General features: G+C 43.3%; 1 protein-coding gene across 1 annotated transcript in view; it reads left to right on the forward strand.

The window, feature by feature from the left end:
- The window catches only part of usp6nl (USP6 N-terminal like), a 71,466-nt gene that overhangs the window by 3,565 nt on the left and 47,613 nt on the right, over nucleotides 1-20,288 (forward strand). Inside the window, exon 2 of the mRNA XM_080421550.1 lies at nucleotides 4,283-4,389. Within this exon, the coding sequence (XP_080277676.1) occupies nucleotides 4,386-4,389 (4 nt within the window). The 5' untranslated portion in view covers nucleotides 4,283-4,385. The remainder of the gene's footprint in view (nucleotides 1-4,282; nucleotides 4,390-20,288) is intronic.

Raw genomic sequence — 20,288 nt, forward strand, 5'->3', positions numbered from 1 at the left:
GGGGTGCATATTCCTGCACTTGTGCACACATAGCCTGTAATAACGCAACATGCATCAGCCAAGACAAAGGCCTCGTTGTTCTGCCCTTTATCTTTTTTATCTGCAATGTTAACTGGTGCTTTTCTGTGCGTGCACTCGTGCGTACAGGTCAAGTGAAATCTGATTAATGATTTCAATAGAGCGTGGTAGAATTCAAGTCATTGCACACTCACACAGCCCACCCACAGCATCTTTAGCGCACACACACACACACACACACACACACACACACTGAAATCACAAGCAAACACAGGAACTTTGCATTCCTTCCTTGACTCCTGTCAAGCGCTGGCACACAGACAGTGGTACCAGTCTCTAGTGGATACTTATGCCCATTTGGCACAGTGGACAGTGCTCTCTTTTTATTGCCTGGCCTTGGAGCAGCTAGCCCACACACTGCAAACCAGATGCTGGACCGACAAGTAACTCTCAGGTGTGTGTGTGTGTGTGTGTGTGTTTGTGTGTGTTTGTGAAGGGTGCCCCCCCCCCCCCAGTTAAGTTACCGTTGCTATGTTACACAGCTTCAATGAGCCAAAACCTGTTTTTGAGCCACAGTTGAGAGAGCGTCCACTCCAAGAGGACAGTGTCCACTCCAGACTCGGAGGACACGCGTGTCAGGTGGCAAGGATTCTGTCCTGAAAATGAAGCCCATAGGGAAGTAATGAAAACGCTGCAGTTCTCATTAATTCCCTTGATTCCCCTACTGTCTCCAGCTGCAATTTAAATGTTATTCCAGTCCAGTTAGTCAATTCAAGCATGATAAGTGTTTAGTAATTAAAAAAATGATGATATGGCAATGTATGCTTTCAGGGCTTGTGATTGGGTTATACTGAGTGAAGACCCACCCCTCACTCCCTACCCACCAATATGCTAGCACACTGGTGCGGTTGCACTCGCAGCCATTTTTCGCTGAACTAGTGTCTTCGAAACGGGTCTGTAGAAATCCGTTAGTCCATATTTCTTTACACTGTGTGTGTGTGTGTGTGTGTGTGTGTGTGTGTGTGTGTGTGTGTGTGTGTGTGTGTGTGTGTGTGTGTGTGTGTGTGTGTGTGTGTGTGTGTGTGTGTGTGTGTGTGTGTGTGTGTGTGTGTGTGTGTGTGTGTGTGTGTGTGTGTGTGTGTGTGTGTGTGTGTGTGTGTGTGTGTGTGTGTGTGTGTGTGTGTGTGTGTGTGTGTGTGTGTGTGTCTGTTGAATCTCACTGCTCCCCTGACCCAAACAGATGCCCCCCCAACATGATGGCTGTGATGTGTTCCGTGTCATGTTTAAAGGCACACTATCAATGCTTTAATGAATATTTCAGTTGATTGTTGATGGTCACCATAGAAGAAAGAACAATATTTACTATTCAATATTGACAGAAAATTCCGCTTTTTGGCTTTTCTCTGTGTTCCTACATTTCCCATGATGCATTTCACTGGCAAGCATCGGCCCAACGCACCCATATGTTTTTCGTCTATCTTTACTTCAACCTGACTACTTTATTCTGAGGTCAAGATCGGTATTTTGCCGTCAACACAGCGAACAAGGACAATGCCACAGCCGCAGAGGGTAGCAGCTACAAACCAGGAAGTAAGAGTTGTAGTTTTCACATTAATTAATTAATTTAAACTTTTTACAGCACAACTTTGGTGGTGGAAATGAGCAGAAGAGACACTTGGTATTCTGGCTGCTCCTGGAACATTGGTCCTTTTAACATGGCACCTTTTTTTTAGGGCCTATACATCCATGTCCTCTCACGAGACCGTTTCTGACAGATCACCCATAATTAAAATCTGGCCCTATGACCTGAGAGCATTTCAATTAACTCAGTGGCAAACTGGCCATACATGTGATGATTGGCTGTCCGTGTTTGGCCTCTCAGTTTCAGTCTTGCTGATTGGCCGGTGTCCAGGCTTGGGGCAGAGGTGAACATATGGTGGGACTACTGTAATCCCATGTCACAGCCTTAAAGCTAAGACCATCTCCTCCATTAGCTCATACATGGGCAACTGGTGGCCCGGGGTCCACATGCGGCCCCCACCTTCACTTAATGGGGCCCGCAGGTTAATATCAGAATAGTGATATATTATTGATTTCAGCTGTTACAATTCCAAACATGCAAACATGACCCGCTTTAATTACTTCAGTCTATTAGTAGCTTAATGACTAGTATAAAAATTATGACTAGTATTATTATTATTACAAATACATGTCTTTGTTTACATGTATTTGTATTTAAGTTCATAAAGTTAACATAAGTATAACTAAATGCATTTGAAATTAAATAAAAATGTAACATTTCAGGATTCCAATTCCAAAATAGCAAAAAATAAATCAGGATTACAATTTAAAAATAGCAAAACTAGCAGATCTACAAGCTCAAAACGCGTCGCACTGTGACGCGTTTTGAGCTTGTAGATCGGCTATTTTTGCTACTTTTGTGTGACATAGAATGGCCCGACAGTATATGCAATGTGGCCCTCTGGAGTGAGTGTGGAAATATAGTGGCCCTCTCCATCATCAAAGTTGCCCACCCCTGCATTAACCTTGCACTCACACTCCCAGTAGGCCAAAGAAGAATCTCCACCCTTTTTCTTCTTCAAATCGGCCAGTTTTTTTTTTTTTTCTTTTGTTATGTAAACATATAGTTACATAATATGCCTTTAACACTGCCACTGATCAAAAATCTAATCTGAGTACCTAATAGTGGTGGTAACCTGGAAGAGAAACAAACATCTTCCTTTTGATTTGAGCCCTCTCGGTAGTCGATACGGTACTAGCAATGCATGAATAAAGCTTCAGGCAGCAAAGAATGCTGTTACAGTGCAGCTATTTGTTGTCGCCACTGCTGGTTAAGCATTCTGCTGACCTGGGCTAGTTTTGCTCACCAGAGCGCCGGTCCTTGAGGATATTGGATCCTCTGGCATCTGCGACGGTTGTGTGTGTTCATGGCAACGCACTGAACGCGGAGGACTTAATTTCTACTTCGTTCGCATCATTTCCCCCCATTGCCCACTACAGCCCCACCTCCCCCACATACATCTGCAGTGTGATTAAATTACCAGTTATTACCGCGTCACTGAGAAGCGCTGCCCGAGTACCATCATCATGAGATTACCGTTATCGAGTCCAATGACCGGGCCCCTTTGGATGGACAATTGCATACGCGCGCACACAACACACACGCCCATAACCTGCCAAGCCCGGTCACTTGCTCGCCTGCCCTGTTATTACACACCCAATGAAGACCTTAATGGCCATGCCCACGTCTTTAATCAAGTGTGTGCATGTGTGTGCTAGTGCTAGTGTATGTTTGCACGTGTTTCTTTCTGCATGTTGCTGTGGGTGTATTTCTTTCTATTTGTGCCTACAGATTTACTTATCTAATTCAGTTGCCAAAAAAAAGTTTAAAGCTCCTTCTGACAGGAACAATCTGTTTATATTCGTTCAATAACATCTATCTATTGTTCAATTGTTTAAAACTGTGCTGTCTCACCTTGAGATTACCAGTTCATGTCTTTTTATAACAGATCTATGACGCAATGATTCATATACGTGCTTTCTACATGTACTGTTGATATTGCTGTAGTTGTTGTTGTGTTTTCTGTTTTGCTGGTTTTGTCTGGTTGATGTTGTTAGAATTGTCTGTAAAAAATATTTTGTCTTAATGAATGAAGTGTATTTTGTAATTTGCGGACCCCCTTGAAAACTAGATGGTTCATCTCAAGGGTTTTATTCCTAATAAAGAAATTTCAGACGTGTGTGTGTGTGCGTTTGATGTATTCTCACCTTCTTCTCAGTGTTGCGTTCTGTATTGCATGAGTCTATTATTCAGTGAGACTGCAGTGTGAATTCTGTGAAATGAGATGCTGTTCCTATCCACCCATGTGTGCCCTGATATGAAACATTGCTGGTTTCATTCCAAAACACTATCTGTCCATTTCTGAGTGGAAGATCTAATCTGGCATCTACAATAATGTAGAGTAATAGTAATCTTTCAAGTCTACCTATTTTTGTAACCAATGCATGGAGTCAATGTTTTTATAATTACATTTGTATTGTGCCTTTCCAAACATAACGAAAAACAATTAAGTGGCGGGTAAAACGGAATAAAACTTAAAGCATTTATTTTGGGTGCAACAGCCCAATCTTTTTGTCATCTTTTGAGTGGATCTCTTGGAAATCGTCATGTTACCCCTCTGTGTTTGATGTTTTGGATTTGTATTGTAATTGACCACAAACTTGAATCTGGTTTCCTGTGCAGGTCATGAGTGCCTCTAGGAGAGACCCAGTGGAGAATAACCTCACCTGTCCAAAACCCCTCCCTGGCTGGGCCCCGCCCTGTCCCCCACCTCCGGCCACTCACCATGAGTAAGTGACTACTATTTACGCACCCGCACACACACACGCACACGCACGCACGCACGCGCACATGCACACGCCTGCCCCTACAGGTAATGAAATCATGTAGTAGATGCAAATCTATAGTAAAATAATTAACCCATTAAGACCTGGAACGCACCTGTGAATGTTTTTGATTTGAGCTAAAAAGTATTATTTTACACTTTGGCTATTCAAAAATAGCAGATATACAAGCTCGTAGCGCGGCACCGAGTGCCGCGCTACGAGCTTGTAGATCTGCTATTTTTTTTTTTTACTTGAAAATGTGTGCAGATCTTTGAATATATACATTTTTAAAGCGACGTTTTTTTTACTCAAATCTTTGATTCTGGGGGGTCCCTGGAACAACATATTTTGAGATTGGGGTCCGCCACCAAATACATAATTTTGGGGGTCCTTGGCATGAAAAAGTTTGAGCACCACTGATATAGAAACATACGTTTTTCAGAAAACTGTTGGGATTTAGAAGACATTTGTAGAATCGGCTTCAGGTCTTAATGGGTTAAGGGATTTTACTCTTGTCTTTTATGCATCGATGAGCACAGGTACACTTCACAGTTGTGCTCCAGAAAGGAAACCCGTTCACATTTGAAAAGTTTCGACTGGGATTTTGGTGTGAATGTCGTCGGCGTGTTTCAGACGGTGGTTGAAGTGGGGGTGCTACCAGAACATGGCTCTGTATGCCTGCATTAGCCCCTTGCTGCCTTCTGTATCTCCCCTTGTGGCAGGAACATATGGCAGACGGGAGAGAGTGCTGCAACCCTCGCCACAGCAATCACTCATCAATCACACACAAAGCATGATGGGAAAGGGGAATGTAGCAGAATGTGCACTCCATCGTGTGTGTGTGTGTGTGTGTGTGTGTGTGTGTGTGTGTGTGTGTGTGTGTGTGTGTGTGTGTGTGTGTGTGTGTGTGTGTGTGTGTGTGTGTGTGTGTGTGTGTGTGTGTGTGTGTGTGTGTGTGTGTGTGTGTGTGTGTGTGTGTGTGTGTGTGTGTGTGTGTGTGTGAGACTGTAATGGAACAGCACTCCAGCTCCATGGGCTGGTGTGTGAGTCATACTGCTAGTCTCAGGGTTAGGCACTGTATTATGCTAACATCTCCATGTCTGCACATGTGTGTAGCGTCGGCCGCGGCTCGGTGTGAGAGAGGCTGATAATTATCATCTTGGGGTGTGTCTGCATCGCACTGAGCAAGCGCAATTTGCCATTTATCGAAGAAAGGGACGTTTTGTCAGCGGTTAATGTATTTGTTCTGTGATATCGAGGCTTATCAATGTTTTATGGCCATCATTTATCAGGCATTTCTTGTTTTCTTGGCCAATTAGACCACTTCATAGTGAGATAACGATCAATGCTCTTCTATGTCAAAGGAAGCCAGCACCTTCTCCTGAGGGTGACGTTAACTCATCTTGTCCCTACAGAAGTGTGTGTGTGTGTGTGTGTGTGTGTGTGTGTGTGTGTGTGTGTGTGTGTGTGTGTGTGTGTGTGTGTGTGTGTGTGTGTGTGTGTGTGTGTGTGTGTGTGTGTGTGTGTGTGTGTGTGTGTGTGTGTGTGTGTGTGTGTGGAGAGGGGGCAGTAGATCACAGTACTGAAGGGCCAGGACTGGGTTACCGGGGCAACCTAGTACATGTGAGGTGTTTACTGTAAGGTGATTGGATTAGCCAGATGCTGCTGAGGGGAGTGCTGAGAGATTTAACCCGATTACTGCCTTTTCTTTCAAGCCCTCCGCCACCTACAAACAAGTGTATGTGTGTGTGTATGTGTGTGTGTGTGTGTGTGTTTATATCTGTGTGCATCTACAGTATGTGCGTATTGGTGTGCGGTCAGGCCATGATCTGATTGATTTTGAGTGATGAAAATGCACAATGGTGTGATTGATGGTGTGAGTGGGGTAACAGGAGCTGCTTCTCCGCTGCTGTTAAACCGGGCAGCTTCAGCCCAGTCTGTGAAATACGGCTCTTTCTCTCTCTCTACAGGTCTTTCTGTCTGATCTGTCAGTCTTTGTTTTGTCACCTTTCTCTCTCTTCCTCTCTCCGTCTTCGTCTCTCTCTTTCTCTTTCTTTCATCATGCGGAGTGCTGTCACTTTGGTAAGTGTGTACTCGTGTGGCGACCCGGTAGCCGAATGTTTAAGGGCACATATCATATGGGCCCTGGTGCCTGACAGCGAGCGAGTCCCCCCCGTTCGCTTCTCGGCCTGGCCGGCCGGCCGGACCATATGTTACTCCCCTTCTCTCTCTGTGTCTCCTGTCACTCTACACTGTATACCTATCAAAACAACAGTGTGTGCGTGTGTGTGTAGCCTGTACTGTACATCAAAACTGTGTTAGTTGTTTCTTTGTAGATAGAACCGCAACTCCCTCCTCTTCCTGCTGATAACGGTGCGGACAAAAAAAGCCCCCCCGGCGCTTTGATCCGTCAGTCACAACACACACGGAACCAACATGGCCCCCGGCGGCTCGGTCTGAAACATCAACAACCGCTTCAAGAATGGAATAACGGCCTCGGAAATAGCAGGGAGGGAAAAAACCTCATCACGTTTTGCCTAATGTGACCTGAATGTGGGTTTTTCTTTTTAGATAGATTTTATGATTTAGCTCTACCTTTTAGATAAGCTCACGTTCCCTCTCTTCAACCTAGAGATGGTTGATGATATTGATATCCTGAGCTAATTACCTTAATTACCCCCACAGCCGCCCTGCTGGCCCCCGGGTGGACGGGGTTAGCTCCCCATTACGAGATTCTTAATGAGGATGGATGACTCGGTCTGGATGTGTGATTTCCTGAGAGGGACGAGGATGAATAATGTTATTTAGGTCTGATAATACTTATGTAATCCATCTGCAAGGTGTTTCGTCCATTGAATATGTTAGCCTCAAGGGGAAAGCCCGCTACATGACAATATTATTCTGTGAGCGATAGAAGGTGTGTATTATCCAAACCGCAGTAGCGCGTAAAGTAGTTATTAAATCTGGTAATAATACAGGCTGTTACTGCGGCCCAGGCTGTGAGTAAATACACACCCAGAATTTCCCAAGCGACCCGAGTTGAGTAAACAATACCGATTTCACAGATAGGCTATAGGCTCGAGTATGTTGAGAACAATGAGACAAGAGAAAGATCATTTCCAAGCACAACAGTGTGAGATATGCTGCCTGGGTAAAATATTAATAGCTTTGTATTGCCGTCAGGTTGTAGAAGGACTAGCGTTCCTCAGAGAGTGTACCTGTCATGGCCTTGGAGTTTCTGTTGCCGCCTGTGGTTGAAGTGTCTTTCACACAAGTCAGCAGTGGTGGAAAAAGTACTCCAATTCTTTACTTAAGTAAAAATACCAATACTGCAATATAAAAATACTCTGTTACAAGTAAAAGTCCAGAATTAAAAATGTACTTAAGTAAAAGTACAAAAGGATTGGCATCAAAATGTACTTAAAGTACCAAAAGTAAAAGTACTAAATATTTGAAAATAGCCGATCTACAAGCTCACAACGGGTCGCGATGCGACGCGTTGTGAGCTTGTAGATCTGCTATTTTCAAATAGCCTAGGTATAAAATAGGTTTATACCTATTTCATAATTACCATTCATAATTTATATCTGAAAATTAACTAGTAACTAAAGTTTTCAAGTAAATGTAGTGGAGTAAAAGTACAATATTTGCCTCTGAGATGTAGTGGAGTAGAAGTTAAAGTATTGGAAATACTCAAGTAAAGTACAAATACCTCAAAATTGTACTTAAGTACAGTACTTAAGTAAATGTACTTAGTTACTTTCCACCACTGCAAGTCAGTATGTGAGCGTGAATGGCTGTTTTAAATGATTTCACCGGACACACACACACACACACACATAGGAGTCGGAGGAGTACTGATGATGTCATTCGGTAGCGTGCAGGGTACACAGTGGCTATAGGCGTGGTTGCAGGCTAATTATCTGCTGTGTCCAAAGCCTCATCTGGCCTCCATCTGCTGTGCAGTGATACAGGGGAAGTAGGTGCACAGCTAGCCAATACGACAAGTTAGCTTCACCTCAGCAACGGCAAGAAGTAACCTTCCCACTAACCTATATTTGTTTATGAATGCCGACAGGGCAGGGCAGGTGAGGGTTAACTTTAACCCCATCCACTCCCCCTCCTGAGGACCATTATGCTATAATTCATTATGCTATATGGGGCAGTGCCAGATAGTGGCTACAGTATAATAAAATGTAAAAAAAACAAGAGCCGTTTAACCCATTAAGACCTGGGACGCATCTGTGTCATTTTTAGATTTGAGCTAAAAAGCATTATTTTACACTTTGGCTATTCAAAAATAGTAGATCTACAAGCTCATAGCGCGGCACCGAGTGCCGCGCTACGAGCTTGTAGATCTGCTATTTTTGAAAAATCGAGATAATTTGTGCAAATCTTTGAATATATATATTTTTAAAGCGAACATTTGTAACTCAAATCTTTGCTTCTGGGGGTCCCTGGAACAAAATATTTTGAGATGGGGGTCCGCGGCCAAATACATTATCATTTTGGGGTCCTTGACATTAAAAAGTTTGAAAACCACTGACATAGCAACATAGGTTTTGTTCAAAAAACTGTTAGGATTTAGAAGACATTTTGTAGAATCGGAACCTCAGGCCCTTAATGGGTTAAAGATTTATTCCGCCGCCTCAATTTTTTTCCCCCTTCAACCTGCTACGATCAAGTGGGGACATGTCTCATTATCAATGTGAATGAGTCTGTTAACTTCACACGCCACGGCATCTCAATGGAACCGATCTGTTTTCCGCAGCGAGGTTCCAGGCAGCCGACTCGCTCGAGGCTAATTACGGGAGAGATTGGATTTGTTTTCCAGAGAGCACCTGAGGGAAGCCGCCCCGTTTGTGTTCTACAGGTTGGACAAGTTTATTAGCCTCGTACACTTCCCCTTCCTTCAGCGTTTTGCCACCCGGAGTTCGCTGTGAAATTGAACTCTGGGATTTAGACGCAATAACAAAAGGATTAAGACGCTAAGATTTTCCCAGTGTTTTCCCCCAGATTTTATATGGCTTGGTTTGTATTAAAAGTGTAGCCTAGTACCCGACCAGTGCACATCAAAGGTCTCCCGCCGATGGGAAATGAGGCAGTTGGGATGTGGTAGAGAGAGACATTAGTGTACTAGACGAGACATCATAAACACGGTAGTAAGCAGATGTATTCAATTTGTTTGTTTGGAACGTACTGCGTGCCGTGCAGCAGTGTTGAGTTCGTCGACTAAAAGTATGACGAAAGATTTTCGTCGACTACCTTTTTTCACTGACGAAAACTAAATAAAAACTAAGCTATGATGACTAAAACTAAGACTAAATACATTGACAATTTCGTCAACAAATTAAAAACTAGACTAAAATGTTAGAGAGAGACTAGTGGGAAAAGAGATACAGTAAAATAGTCATTTTATGGTTTGTTGCGCTAGGGTGTGCATGCTGAAAATAGCAGATCTACAAGCTCAGCGCGACGCTTTGTGAGCTTGTAGATCGGCTATTTTCAGCATGTAAAATCAGCCATTACGACGCCATCAAGGCACCGCCCAAATTACATTTCAGTCGACTAAATCAACTGTAGATTTAGTCGACCATAATAATGATATTTTGTCGACTGAAACTAGACGAAGACTAAAACATCTCATATGACTAAAACTAAATCAAAATTTGCTGTCAAAATCAACAGAACATAATAATGTGATTGTGTCCTGGGTGGGTCACTCTGACACCGTCCAGCATTGACTGGACCTGTTGGGTGGCGTTGTCTCTCTGATCTCAGTTAGTCTCCTACAGAGAGTCAAAAGCCACACTTCTGTTTTCAATGAAGTCTGCTCTATCTTCCCACTCTCTTGACCCTCCATTCTCTCTCTCTCTCCCTCTCCCTCGTCCTCCATGCCCTCACTCACCCTGTAAGCATCGCTTTCTTATGTAATACTTTTCCTCCCCGTGTGTGTGTGTGTGTTGGGTGTGTAGACTGAAGGTTTGTGTAGCTGTGATGCGTTCGTTGCCAGTGGTCCTCTTGCAGTGGAATGCACACTGCTCCCGGAATATTCCCTCCCTCTCTGCCCTTGCCCTCCTCTTTCCTGTAGCTTTAATGATGCTGGGAGCCTCCTCATGTTCACAATGACATGACAAGAGGCTGTGTGTGTGTGTGTGTGTGTGTGTGTGTGTGTGTGTGTGTGTGTGTGTGTGTGTGTGTGTGTGTGTGTGTGTGTGTGTGTGTGTGTGTGTGTGTGTGTGTGTGTGTGTGTGTGTGTGTGTGTGTGTGTGTGTGTGTGTGTGTGTGTGTGTGTGTGTGTGTGTGTGTGTGTGTGTGTGTGTGGGGGGTGGGTGGGGGTTTCACAGGAAGGAAGCCTTGCTGGATTATGATTACATCTCCCAGTAAACAGGGTAGTAGAGAGAAATGTATCCGTGCATGCATGGGCTTCAGGGCATCACATGCACACGTACTGTACGTGCACACGCACTCCAGCTACCTTTAGAGCTAGAGGAGATAGAGGATGCTTAATCCATTTAGACCGGGAACGCATCTTGTGTCATTTTAAGAGTTATTTGGCTATTAAAAAATAGCAGATATAATATGAGCTTGTAGATCTGCATTTTTTTTTCACCTTCAAATCTTTGAATATATATATCTATGTTTTAAAGTGAACATTTTTAACTCCGATCTGTGCTCCTGGGGGTCCCTAGAACAACATATTTTGATGGGGGTGTCCGCGGCCAAATGCATATCAAAATGTTTTGAGATTTGAGATACAAATGTTGGCTTTAAAATATATATTTTAAGATTTGCAGAAAAAAAGAGGCAGATCTACAAGCTCATAGCGCCGCGCTATGATGAGCTTGTATATCTGCTAACTTTTAGTGTTTTGTTTTTGTAAATTAACACCTTCTTAATCATCACGTCACACAAAAGCATCAAAAGTAGCAGATCCACAAGTTCGAAGCGCGGCTAGAAGCGGAGTTTTTTGAGCTTGTAGATATGTCAGTATATCGACAGAGACGATATACTGCATATCGACTGCTCTGGATTTTAAAGCTGCAATCCAGAACTTATTTTAGTGAATAAAACGTAATTTCTTTTTTTTTAAGATGTATTATATTTTGGTATAAGCCTTTTATGGATTGGACAGTAGGCTGACAGGAAATGGGGAGATAGATGGGGAGTGACGTGCAGCAAAGGCCGTCGGGATTCGTGACGCATTGTACGCTTGTAGATCAGCTATTTCTGCAATTTTTATATAACATATTTTCACACAATTATTAAATATGTCAGTCATTTCTTTGTATATTCAAGTTATTTGTCATATGTGCCCTGTGCAATTTTTTATTACGAAGCCTAAAAGGCAAACGGGAAAAAAAAATGTATTCATATGTTCCATATTTCAATGCCAAACACAATGAAATCGTTAATCACAATTATTTGAGTGACAACACATTGCCTGCCAAAAACGTTTATAAACGTTTTTGGCAAAAAAAAAAAAAAAGAAATCTAAATTTATTTTTTATTTTTGGGGTTTTTCCGTTTTTCCGTTCGTCACAAAGAACCAGAAGATAACATTTTCCAAAAAGTTGCTGCTCCATTCACTTCAATGTAAAAAAATAAACGGACAAAAAAAAAACATTTTGTCTATACATTTTTAACTTTTTAACTTTAGCTTAGAAAAGACAATCTGTGAGGGTAAAAAAAAAAAGAACTCTGGCAGTTTAAGAGTTAATCGCCAACTTAAATTTGTAATCGTGACAGCTCTTAACGCCTTATTGGCAGACCACGGAGTGTTTGGCAATGAGGCATTTTTTGCTCTCTCATGCACTAGCAGTGTTTGGGTGGGCCAGTTCCTGTGTGATGATGACCCCAGCAGCACCGGTATCTGTTACTGTGATTACAGCAGGATGACATCAGTATTCAAACGAACAAACACGTTCACGTGCACGGATTTAAATAGGGCACAGGATGTTTTATGGTCAGTGCCCGTAACTATGTGAGGCTTTAAGCTCGGCATTCAGCGTTCCATGTTTAATCGTGCGTTCTGTGATACTTGAACGTACAGTGAATGATTTAACTATGTGGGACGTCTGCCACTAATAAATGGGCATGGGACGCAAGCTCAGGCTTGATCCCCCTGTAGCAGGCCACCTTTGATGAGGATGTTATAGTGTTAAAAGGCCAAAACATTCCCCTGGTTCAAAGGCACACTACCGAGGGTGCGTCCCAAAAATTGACATCCTACCCCAGTCTAAGAAAAACCTTATGTTGCTATATAATATCAGTGGTGCTGAGCGTTTTAATGTCAAGGACCCCCAAAATGATATGTATTTGGCCGCCGACCCCCATCTCAAAATATTTTGTTCCAGGGACCCCCCAGAAGCAAAGATTTGAGTTAAAAATGTTCGCTTTAAAAACATGTATATTCAAAGATTTGCACATATTTTCACGATTTTTCATAAATAGCAGATCTACAAGCTCATATCGCGGCACGGTGAGCTTGTATATCTGCTATTTTTGAATAGCCAAAGTATAAAATAATGGTTAAAGTGGTTCAAATCTAAAATGATTTGAACCGGTTTTAATGGGTTAACGTCAAGGCAAACCTATGTGCATACGTAGTGGCACAATGGACAGTCTCAACATCACTTCCCGTGTTTCATGATTCTGTTGCAGTACTAATAGTAATTGGTCAGGTATTTAAACAAATAACTGGTATCAAATTCTGCGTATCGGTAAAAGTCTGCCTCTCACTGCTCTGTTTCACATTACAGTACAGTTGGCACATACCGTACGTACGGTACAGCTCACCGTAAAATGGCACAAGAGGTGGTTGGTTAGTTTCACAACCTGTATGATGAATGAAAAGTACTCGATGATACTTTTTTACTGGGGTGCTTTGTCTTAATAAAATCATTGCATCGTACTTTTATATTGTAATAATATCCTTGATATTTGATTCCGGACCTTGTTGTCATTCACATGGTGCACTCACTCAAAGCTGGGTTGCTGCCCTCTACGACCCGACGTCTCTGAAGGCCTCCCAGTATTTAGTTACCATGGTGAGCTCTGCCAAGTTGAGCTGTATCCTCTTTGCTCCATGTTTATTCCATCAATACCTCATGTTTGGACTTCAGACAGATGGGTACATAGTATACTACAGTATATTATGAATAGAGGAGAGATTAAGAATTGTGCGTGTGTGTGTGTGTGTGTGGCTGTCCAGGATCATGGGGATTAAGTACTGTATTATAGTGGCATGTTGATGCAGATTGCATCTATGCACACATGCATGAGCTCTTGCTGTCCAGCCATCTGCATCTGATAGGGCTGTAAAGGCATAAGGTAAAAATTCTATGCACGTAGCACAGATGTGCCATAGAGCGAGCACATTTAGCTCGCTAATAAACATCTGTAATATCGTTTCTGTTGGGTGGAAAACCTTGCCATGTCCACAAGTGAAATGGAAAAAAATAACCTGTGTTCCAATGGATCCAATGTAGTTATTATTCGGTCACAAGCTTTTGTTAGTGCCTTTTTTGGTTCAATATTTTTCAAACCCACAGACAGACTTGACTTACAGATCGGCTATTTTTGTTACTTTGGCCCCGTTTAGGGCAGTGGTTTTCAACCTGTGGTCCGGGGACCACCAGTGGTCCTTGGGGGGGGGGGGGGGGTACCAGGGGGTCCCCAGAGAAATTAGTTAACATAGCGTCACAATCATTTTAACCACTTAGCTTTGGCTATTCAAAAATAGCAGATATACAAGCTCATAGCGTGGCACCGAGTGCCGCGCTACAAGCTTGTAGATCTGCTATTTCTATACAAGCTTGTAGATCTGCTATTTCTATACAAGCTTGTAGATCTGCTATTTCTATATATTTCTATATATCTTTGAATATATATATTTTAAAGCAAAAATTTTTTTTACTCAAATCTTTGCTTCTGGAGGCCCCTGGCACAAAACATTTTCAGATGGGGGTCCGCGGCCAAATGTATATCAATTTAGGGGTCCTTGGCATGAAAAAGGTTGAAAACCACTGGTTTAGGGCATTGATTTACCGAACGACATAAAAAGTTGAAACGTGGAGATACGAGGTTTCTTGCACGACCAATATCTGTGAAAAACCACATGTTCGGTAAGAGATTCCACCCAGCGCTGTGACTAGTAATAAGCATTCTATTTACCCTGCAGCGACCACACACCACGCCGACTCCTACAGCCGGTGACAAGCAGCTCACCACCTGTCAACCGGTGATAAACGACACACACCCTATCGACCCATGTCAAGCGAGATGCACCTTATCGACCATGTGATGCATGACTCGGGGTGTGTGTGTGTGTGTGCGAGCATGAGAGAGAAAGACGCACAATAAAGAGATTTCCTGCTCGCTATAGAGCAGTGGTTCTCGAACCCTTTTCATGTCACGGTTCCCCAAATTGATATGTAATTTGGCTGCGGACCCCCATCTGAAAATATGTTGTGCCAGCAGAGCCCACCATACAAAATGTGTGTTGTTAAAATGTATTCAAAAAATATTCCAGATTTGTCCAATTCGTTCAAGAATGCAACGCATTGTGAGCTTGTATATCGGCTATTTTAGAATTGCCAATGTATAGGGTTTGAGATATACAAGCTATACAAGCTCACAGTGTGGCACAAAGTGACGCTCTGTGAGCTTGTACATCTGCTATTAAAAAATAAATAAAAAAATCTGAAGTTTTGGAACATTTCGAATAATTTAGAAACTTTTTACACAAACACAAATCTTCTCGTCTGGGGGTCTCTGTCACAAAACATTTCAGCCGAATACATCAATTTGACATAAACCGTTTGAGAACCACTGCCCTATCGGAGTTAAATGAACTAGGTTGCTGCAGGTGAATGGAGACGGTGGACTGAAGTAGGTCAAGAGGAGCACAGCACACATTGCAATTAGTTGAACGGGAGTCTTATGCAACAAATTGCATTGGTTCCATAATGCAAAAACTAAAAATGTGCACGGACCAAAACAGGGCTGCAAGCAAGCAATATAGCTATACGTCGTGCATTTCTTCTTTAGAGCTCCATTTTGTACGGTCCTGTGTCAACTGGGGCTGCATGTCATAGATATTCTGCTGTCTGCCTGCCTACCCCTAGCCCCTGTACATCAACGTCCACACACACACACACACACACACACACACACACACACACACACACACACACACACACACACACACACACACACACACACACACACACACACACACACACACACACACACACACACACACACACACACACACACACAAACATAGCTCTATCCCTGCCCTCTGCTGTTTTACCAGCTGTTGAATTTACTGTTGCCTTGTAAATAACTCCAGCGCGTGCACACACACACACACACACATTATGTGTGCTATTGCTATGCAGTCTCTATCACAGTTATTTCTCTCTGACCCTCTTGATGTGTCGCCTCCATGATGAACTGTATCTCTGCATTCTCTGAACCTCTGCTGCTTGCAGCAGAGGTTCCTCCCTTCTCCCTCTGTCAAAGGGAGGTACTGTTACTGTACATAGCAAAATCCTCAGTGCTAAAAAGGTAGGGAAAGTGATATCTTTCGGTTAAAACAAAAGGTTTTTTGTTAAACGGTTAAAGCACTATGTTCTGTAATAATAATCATTTCTACAGACTGTTCTATAGAGTAGCAATGATTGCGAATCCGAATATAGAGCTATTTCATTCTTATTTTAACAGAAAAATATCACTTACCCTACCTTTTTAATGGAACTCTGAGAGGGTAGAAATAGGATTGTACCGTGAAAGTGTAAAAACACTTTGAACTTTGAACTTTTTAACCCATTAAGACCTGGAACCCATCTGTGTCACTTTTTCATTTGAGCTAAAAAACATTATTTTACACTTTGGCTATTCAAAAATAGCAGATCTACAAGCTCATAGCGCGGCACCGAGTGCCGCGCTACGAGCTTGTAGATCTGCTATTTTTGAAAAATAGTGAAAATGTGTGCAAATCATTTTTAACTCATTCACTGCCAGGCTTATTTCAAGCTTGTTGATCCATATACCACAGGCATTATGGATCAAACGGAGAATTTTTTTTCTCCGTTTACATTTTAACATTGAAGTGGATGGAGCATTAACTTTTTGAAAATCGTTTTCTCCTAGTTCCTTTGAGATAAAAATAAATAAATAAAATAACCACAAAAAAAAAGTTTGAGATATAGAAACATAAGTTTTTTCAGAATACTGCTGGGATTTAGAAGACATTTGTAGAATCGGCTTCAGGTCTTAATGGGTTAAGTGAGTTAAATTGTACTGCAGGAAGTGTAGTGTGACAGTGGGCCAGTGGCGCTCACTTGTGAAAGGGAGGTGAGAGGAAGTGAGGAGAGTAAACAAGGAAAGGTGCCATTGGAAAGTTTCAGAGCGTTTTGTATGTTTGCGATGGCCGTGGCACGAAGGACATCCGAATCCTGGCCGAAGCCTGATTGGTTGGAAAAGCTGCACACACTTGACGCAGGAAATGACACGGGGGTGGGGAGGGTGGGGGCCAAACAGGAAGTGTGAGGGAGAGGGGTGATGTTGTTCCAGTCTGTTTTCTTTCCCCTCCGATCCATTCCCTTGCTCTCTGTGGCCAGGCGCCAGGCCGGGAGAGGAAGAAGGGAGGATCAGGAGTGAGAGACGGCGAGAGAGGAGAAAGGAGGGAGGAAAGGGATTGAGAGAGAGAGGAGGGCAAGTTGAGGATGGCAGCTTGGAAAATCCCCTAGTGGCTTTGTCCACAATGATGACACTGTTTTTGGAGAATGGTTTGCCTCGGATAACGCTGACTCAAGCCCTTTTACCTGCATTGTATCCAAGAAAAGGCCGCTGGCCTGTTGGGACATGTACTGTACAGTCAAATCCTTTCGTTTTAACCCTTTAAGACCTGAGGCCGATTCTTTAAAATGTTTACTAAATCCTAACAGTTTAAAAAAAAAATATATCAAAAACATATTTCTTCAAGATTTTTCAAAAATAGCAGATCTACAAGCTCATAGCACCGAGTGTCGCGCTATGAGCTTGTATATCTGCTATTTTTGAATAGCCAAAGAAATCTAAAGTGACACAGATGCGTTCCAGGTCTTAATGGGTTAAATTAAAGCTACGATCCGTATGTTTTATGTCCGCTGTGTGTGTGTGTGTGGACTCCCACACGAAGTTTGTGCCCGAATGGTTGGACGCTGTCCGAGTTATGCCAGGACAGAACACATGTTTTGAGGTTTTGTTTTCATCACGAAATGAAACTCTGCATTCATTGTATTTGGGTTGCTCAGTCGGTAGAACACACCTCGCCTTTTTGACCACAAGATTCTGGTTTCTCGCCTCCAGCTACCGCCAACTCAGTGTAGGAGGAGTAGCGCGGCTTAGGTAACTAAGACGCGCAGTAAATAGTGTGAGCTGTGGATGGTAGGTGTTGTTGTGCTCCACCTCTCCCAGGGTTCATCTGCTTTTTTCGGAAACAAAAAGTACATGCTGCCTACAATATTCATGATCGATATAGATTACACTCAAAGGTGTCATGGGGACAGCTGGGAGGAGAGCCGGCATTGTTGGGGCGGAGGGGGGGGGGGGGGGGTTACAGGTCTTGGGACCCCAAATGGGGTTACATTTGTACACTCTCGGTGTAAGAGTAGGCATAGATGTGATGAAAATCTGTGGCCGTGCATCATGTCCATGTTTATGTTCCCGTGGCGAGTATGGTTCATCTCATTGGCATTCAGCAGAGGGACCCTATGGACATGGGTGCAGTGAGCCACAGCAAGCAGGCAGTATTAACCCATTAAGACCGGGAACGCATCTGTCTGTCATTTTTAGATTGCTTTGACTATTAAAAAATAGCAGATATACAAGCTATACAAGCTTGTACAAGCTCATAGCGCGGCGAGCTTGTAGATCTGCTATTTTTGAATAGCCAAAGTATAAGATAATGGTTAAAGTGGTTACACAGATGCGTTCCCGCCCGGTCTTAATGGGTTAATCAATGTGGCGAGCAATCATCAGCACCCGGTCTAATTCAATCACCGGCTCCAGAGTCTCGACAGAATGCAACCATTAAGACAACAGATGAGTGGCTGTCTGGTGTGAAGTTTGTTATGTGTGTGTACTGTGTCATTCGTTTGGTGTATCAGTCCCTCTTACTGGCTGGCCGGCCTGAAGCAAAACCTCCCTCAAGAGAACGGGGAAAGAGTTCTGGGAAAATGGAGGAGTGTTTTACAAAATTGGGGTTGTCACTCTCTCGCAGAGAGATGAGGGCTTGGTGGGAGAGAGAAGTAGCCGTGAGAGGGGAAGGACAGTGACGTGCAGTAGTTATATAGTCGCCGTTTGGCAGGGAAGATAGAGAGGGCTTGAAAGAGGAAGTGAAATCGTGTGATGAAAAAGCTGAAGTTGTCGCCGTCTGGCTCACACAGGCAGGCATCAAAGATTTCTATTCATGTCGAGTTCGCGACTGTAGCCAAAATTGGACAAGACTGATTTCGACCATGTGATAATAAGGCTTTGAAAAGCCTTGTGTGTGCTGTCTATTTTGAGACGCAACACTGTCTCTCTTTTTGTCTCACTTTCATAGTCGCATTCTCTCTCACGCTCCACTGTGGCTCATTGTCTCTGACAAAACTCTCACACGTTTTTCTCAACCTTTTTTCGATTAACTTTACTCTGCCCCCCCGCCCCTCACTTTCTGTCCCAATTTCATCCTGTGGCATCCTATCACCCCATGCTCGCCACAGTTCTCACAGTGTTATTCTAACCTGTGGAGTGTTACAACTCTCCAACATCCCAAGATCAATTATGTCCTCCCAGGAACTCATCGACTGCCTCCTGAGCTTTCCCCGGGCCGCCGTTTGACGATTGCTGATAGGTGGAGGCCTTATCTGGACTGCCATAGCGAAGAGTTGATGTACCGGGGACTTGGGCCAGACTTATCTGTCTATTTTCAATCACGCAGGGCGTTAAGGTGCTGTCTTGGAGGGCCTATTGATTTGACGTGTGCACACCCGGCTTGCCTTGACTATAAGAGAGAGGTGGGCGGGGGCTCTATCGATAACTACCTCATCTCCGTTACATCGACAGGAATGAATCCATATCTCTGCAGTCTCCTTTTCTCACTCCCCCTTTGCCCTTCCTCTCTTTGTCTCTGCGCATCACTCTTTCTCTAACCCTCTCTCTCTCTCACTATTTCTCTCACCCATACTCTCTGTGGTATTTCCTTGCATATTCTCTGCCTTAACATGAGCGGTAGTCCTTTCTCAAAATCTGGGAATGGATAACCACCTAAGGATTGTATGAAAGATTAGATATTGATCTGTGAGTAGGCCCTGGAAATCGCATGTTACGTAATATGGTATGCACGCTCATTGGTGTCATAATAAGCGTTCAAGGTAGTGTGGGAACTATATGGGACATTGTCATGAACCATTGTACAGCATGTTTGCAAGAAGAGTATGTCACGGGCCACACAAACTCACCCGATATAACCTAGCAACAGTGAATCTAAATCGACAGTGAATCTAAATCATGGCAAACACTGTGTTAACAGCAATGCAGCTATTGAAGCCTCTGTTGCAGTGCCTCAGACTTACCTTGACATTTCTGTGTGTGTGTGTGTGTGTGTGTGTGTGCGTGCACCCGCTCACCTACAGTTCGTATGACGGTGAGAAAGAGAGACAAAGAGAAAGACCACGTGGCCTATTGCACCAAGGAATGTTTTTTTGTGCAGGAGCCTGTGCATGTGCATGTCAACCCTGCACAAGGGAGACTCCATTAGGATAAAGAATGAACCTGACTCGTGCTGCCCCATTATACAGCTCCTCTTCTGCACACTAGTGTGTGTGTGT

Source organism: Gymnoscopelus braueri (genome assembly GCF_963280865.1).
Source record: "Gymnoscopelus braueri genome assembly, chromosome: 23".
In the NCBI taxonomy this organism is placed as follows: Eukaryota; Metazoa; Chordata; class Actinopteri; order Myctophiformes; family Myctophidae; genus Gymnoscopelus; species Gymnoscopelus braueri.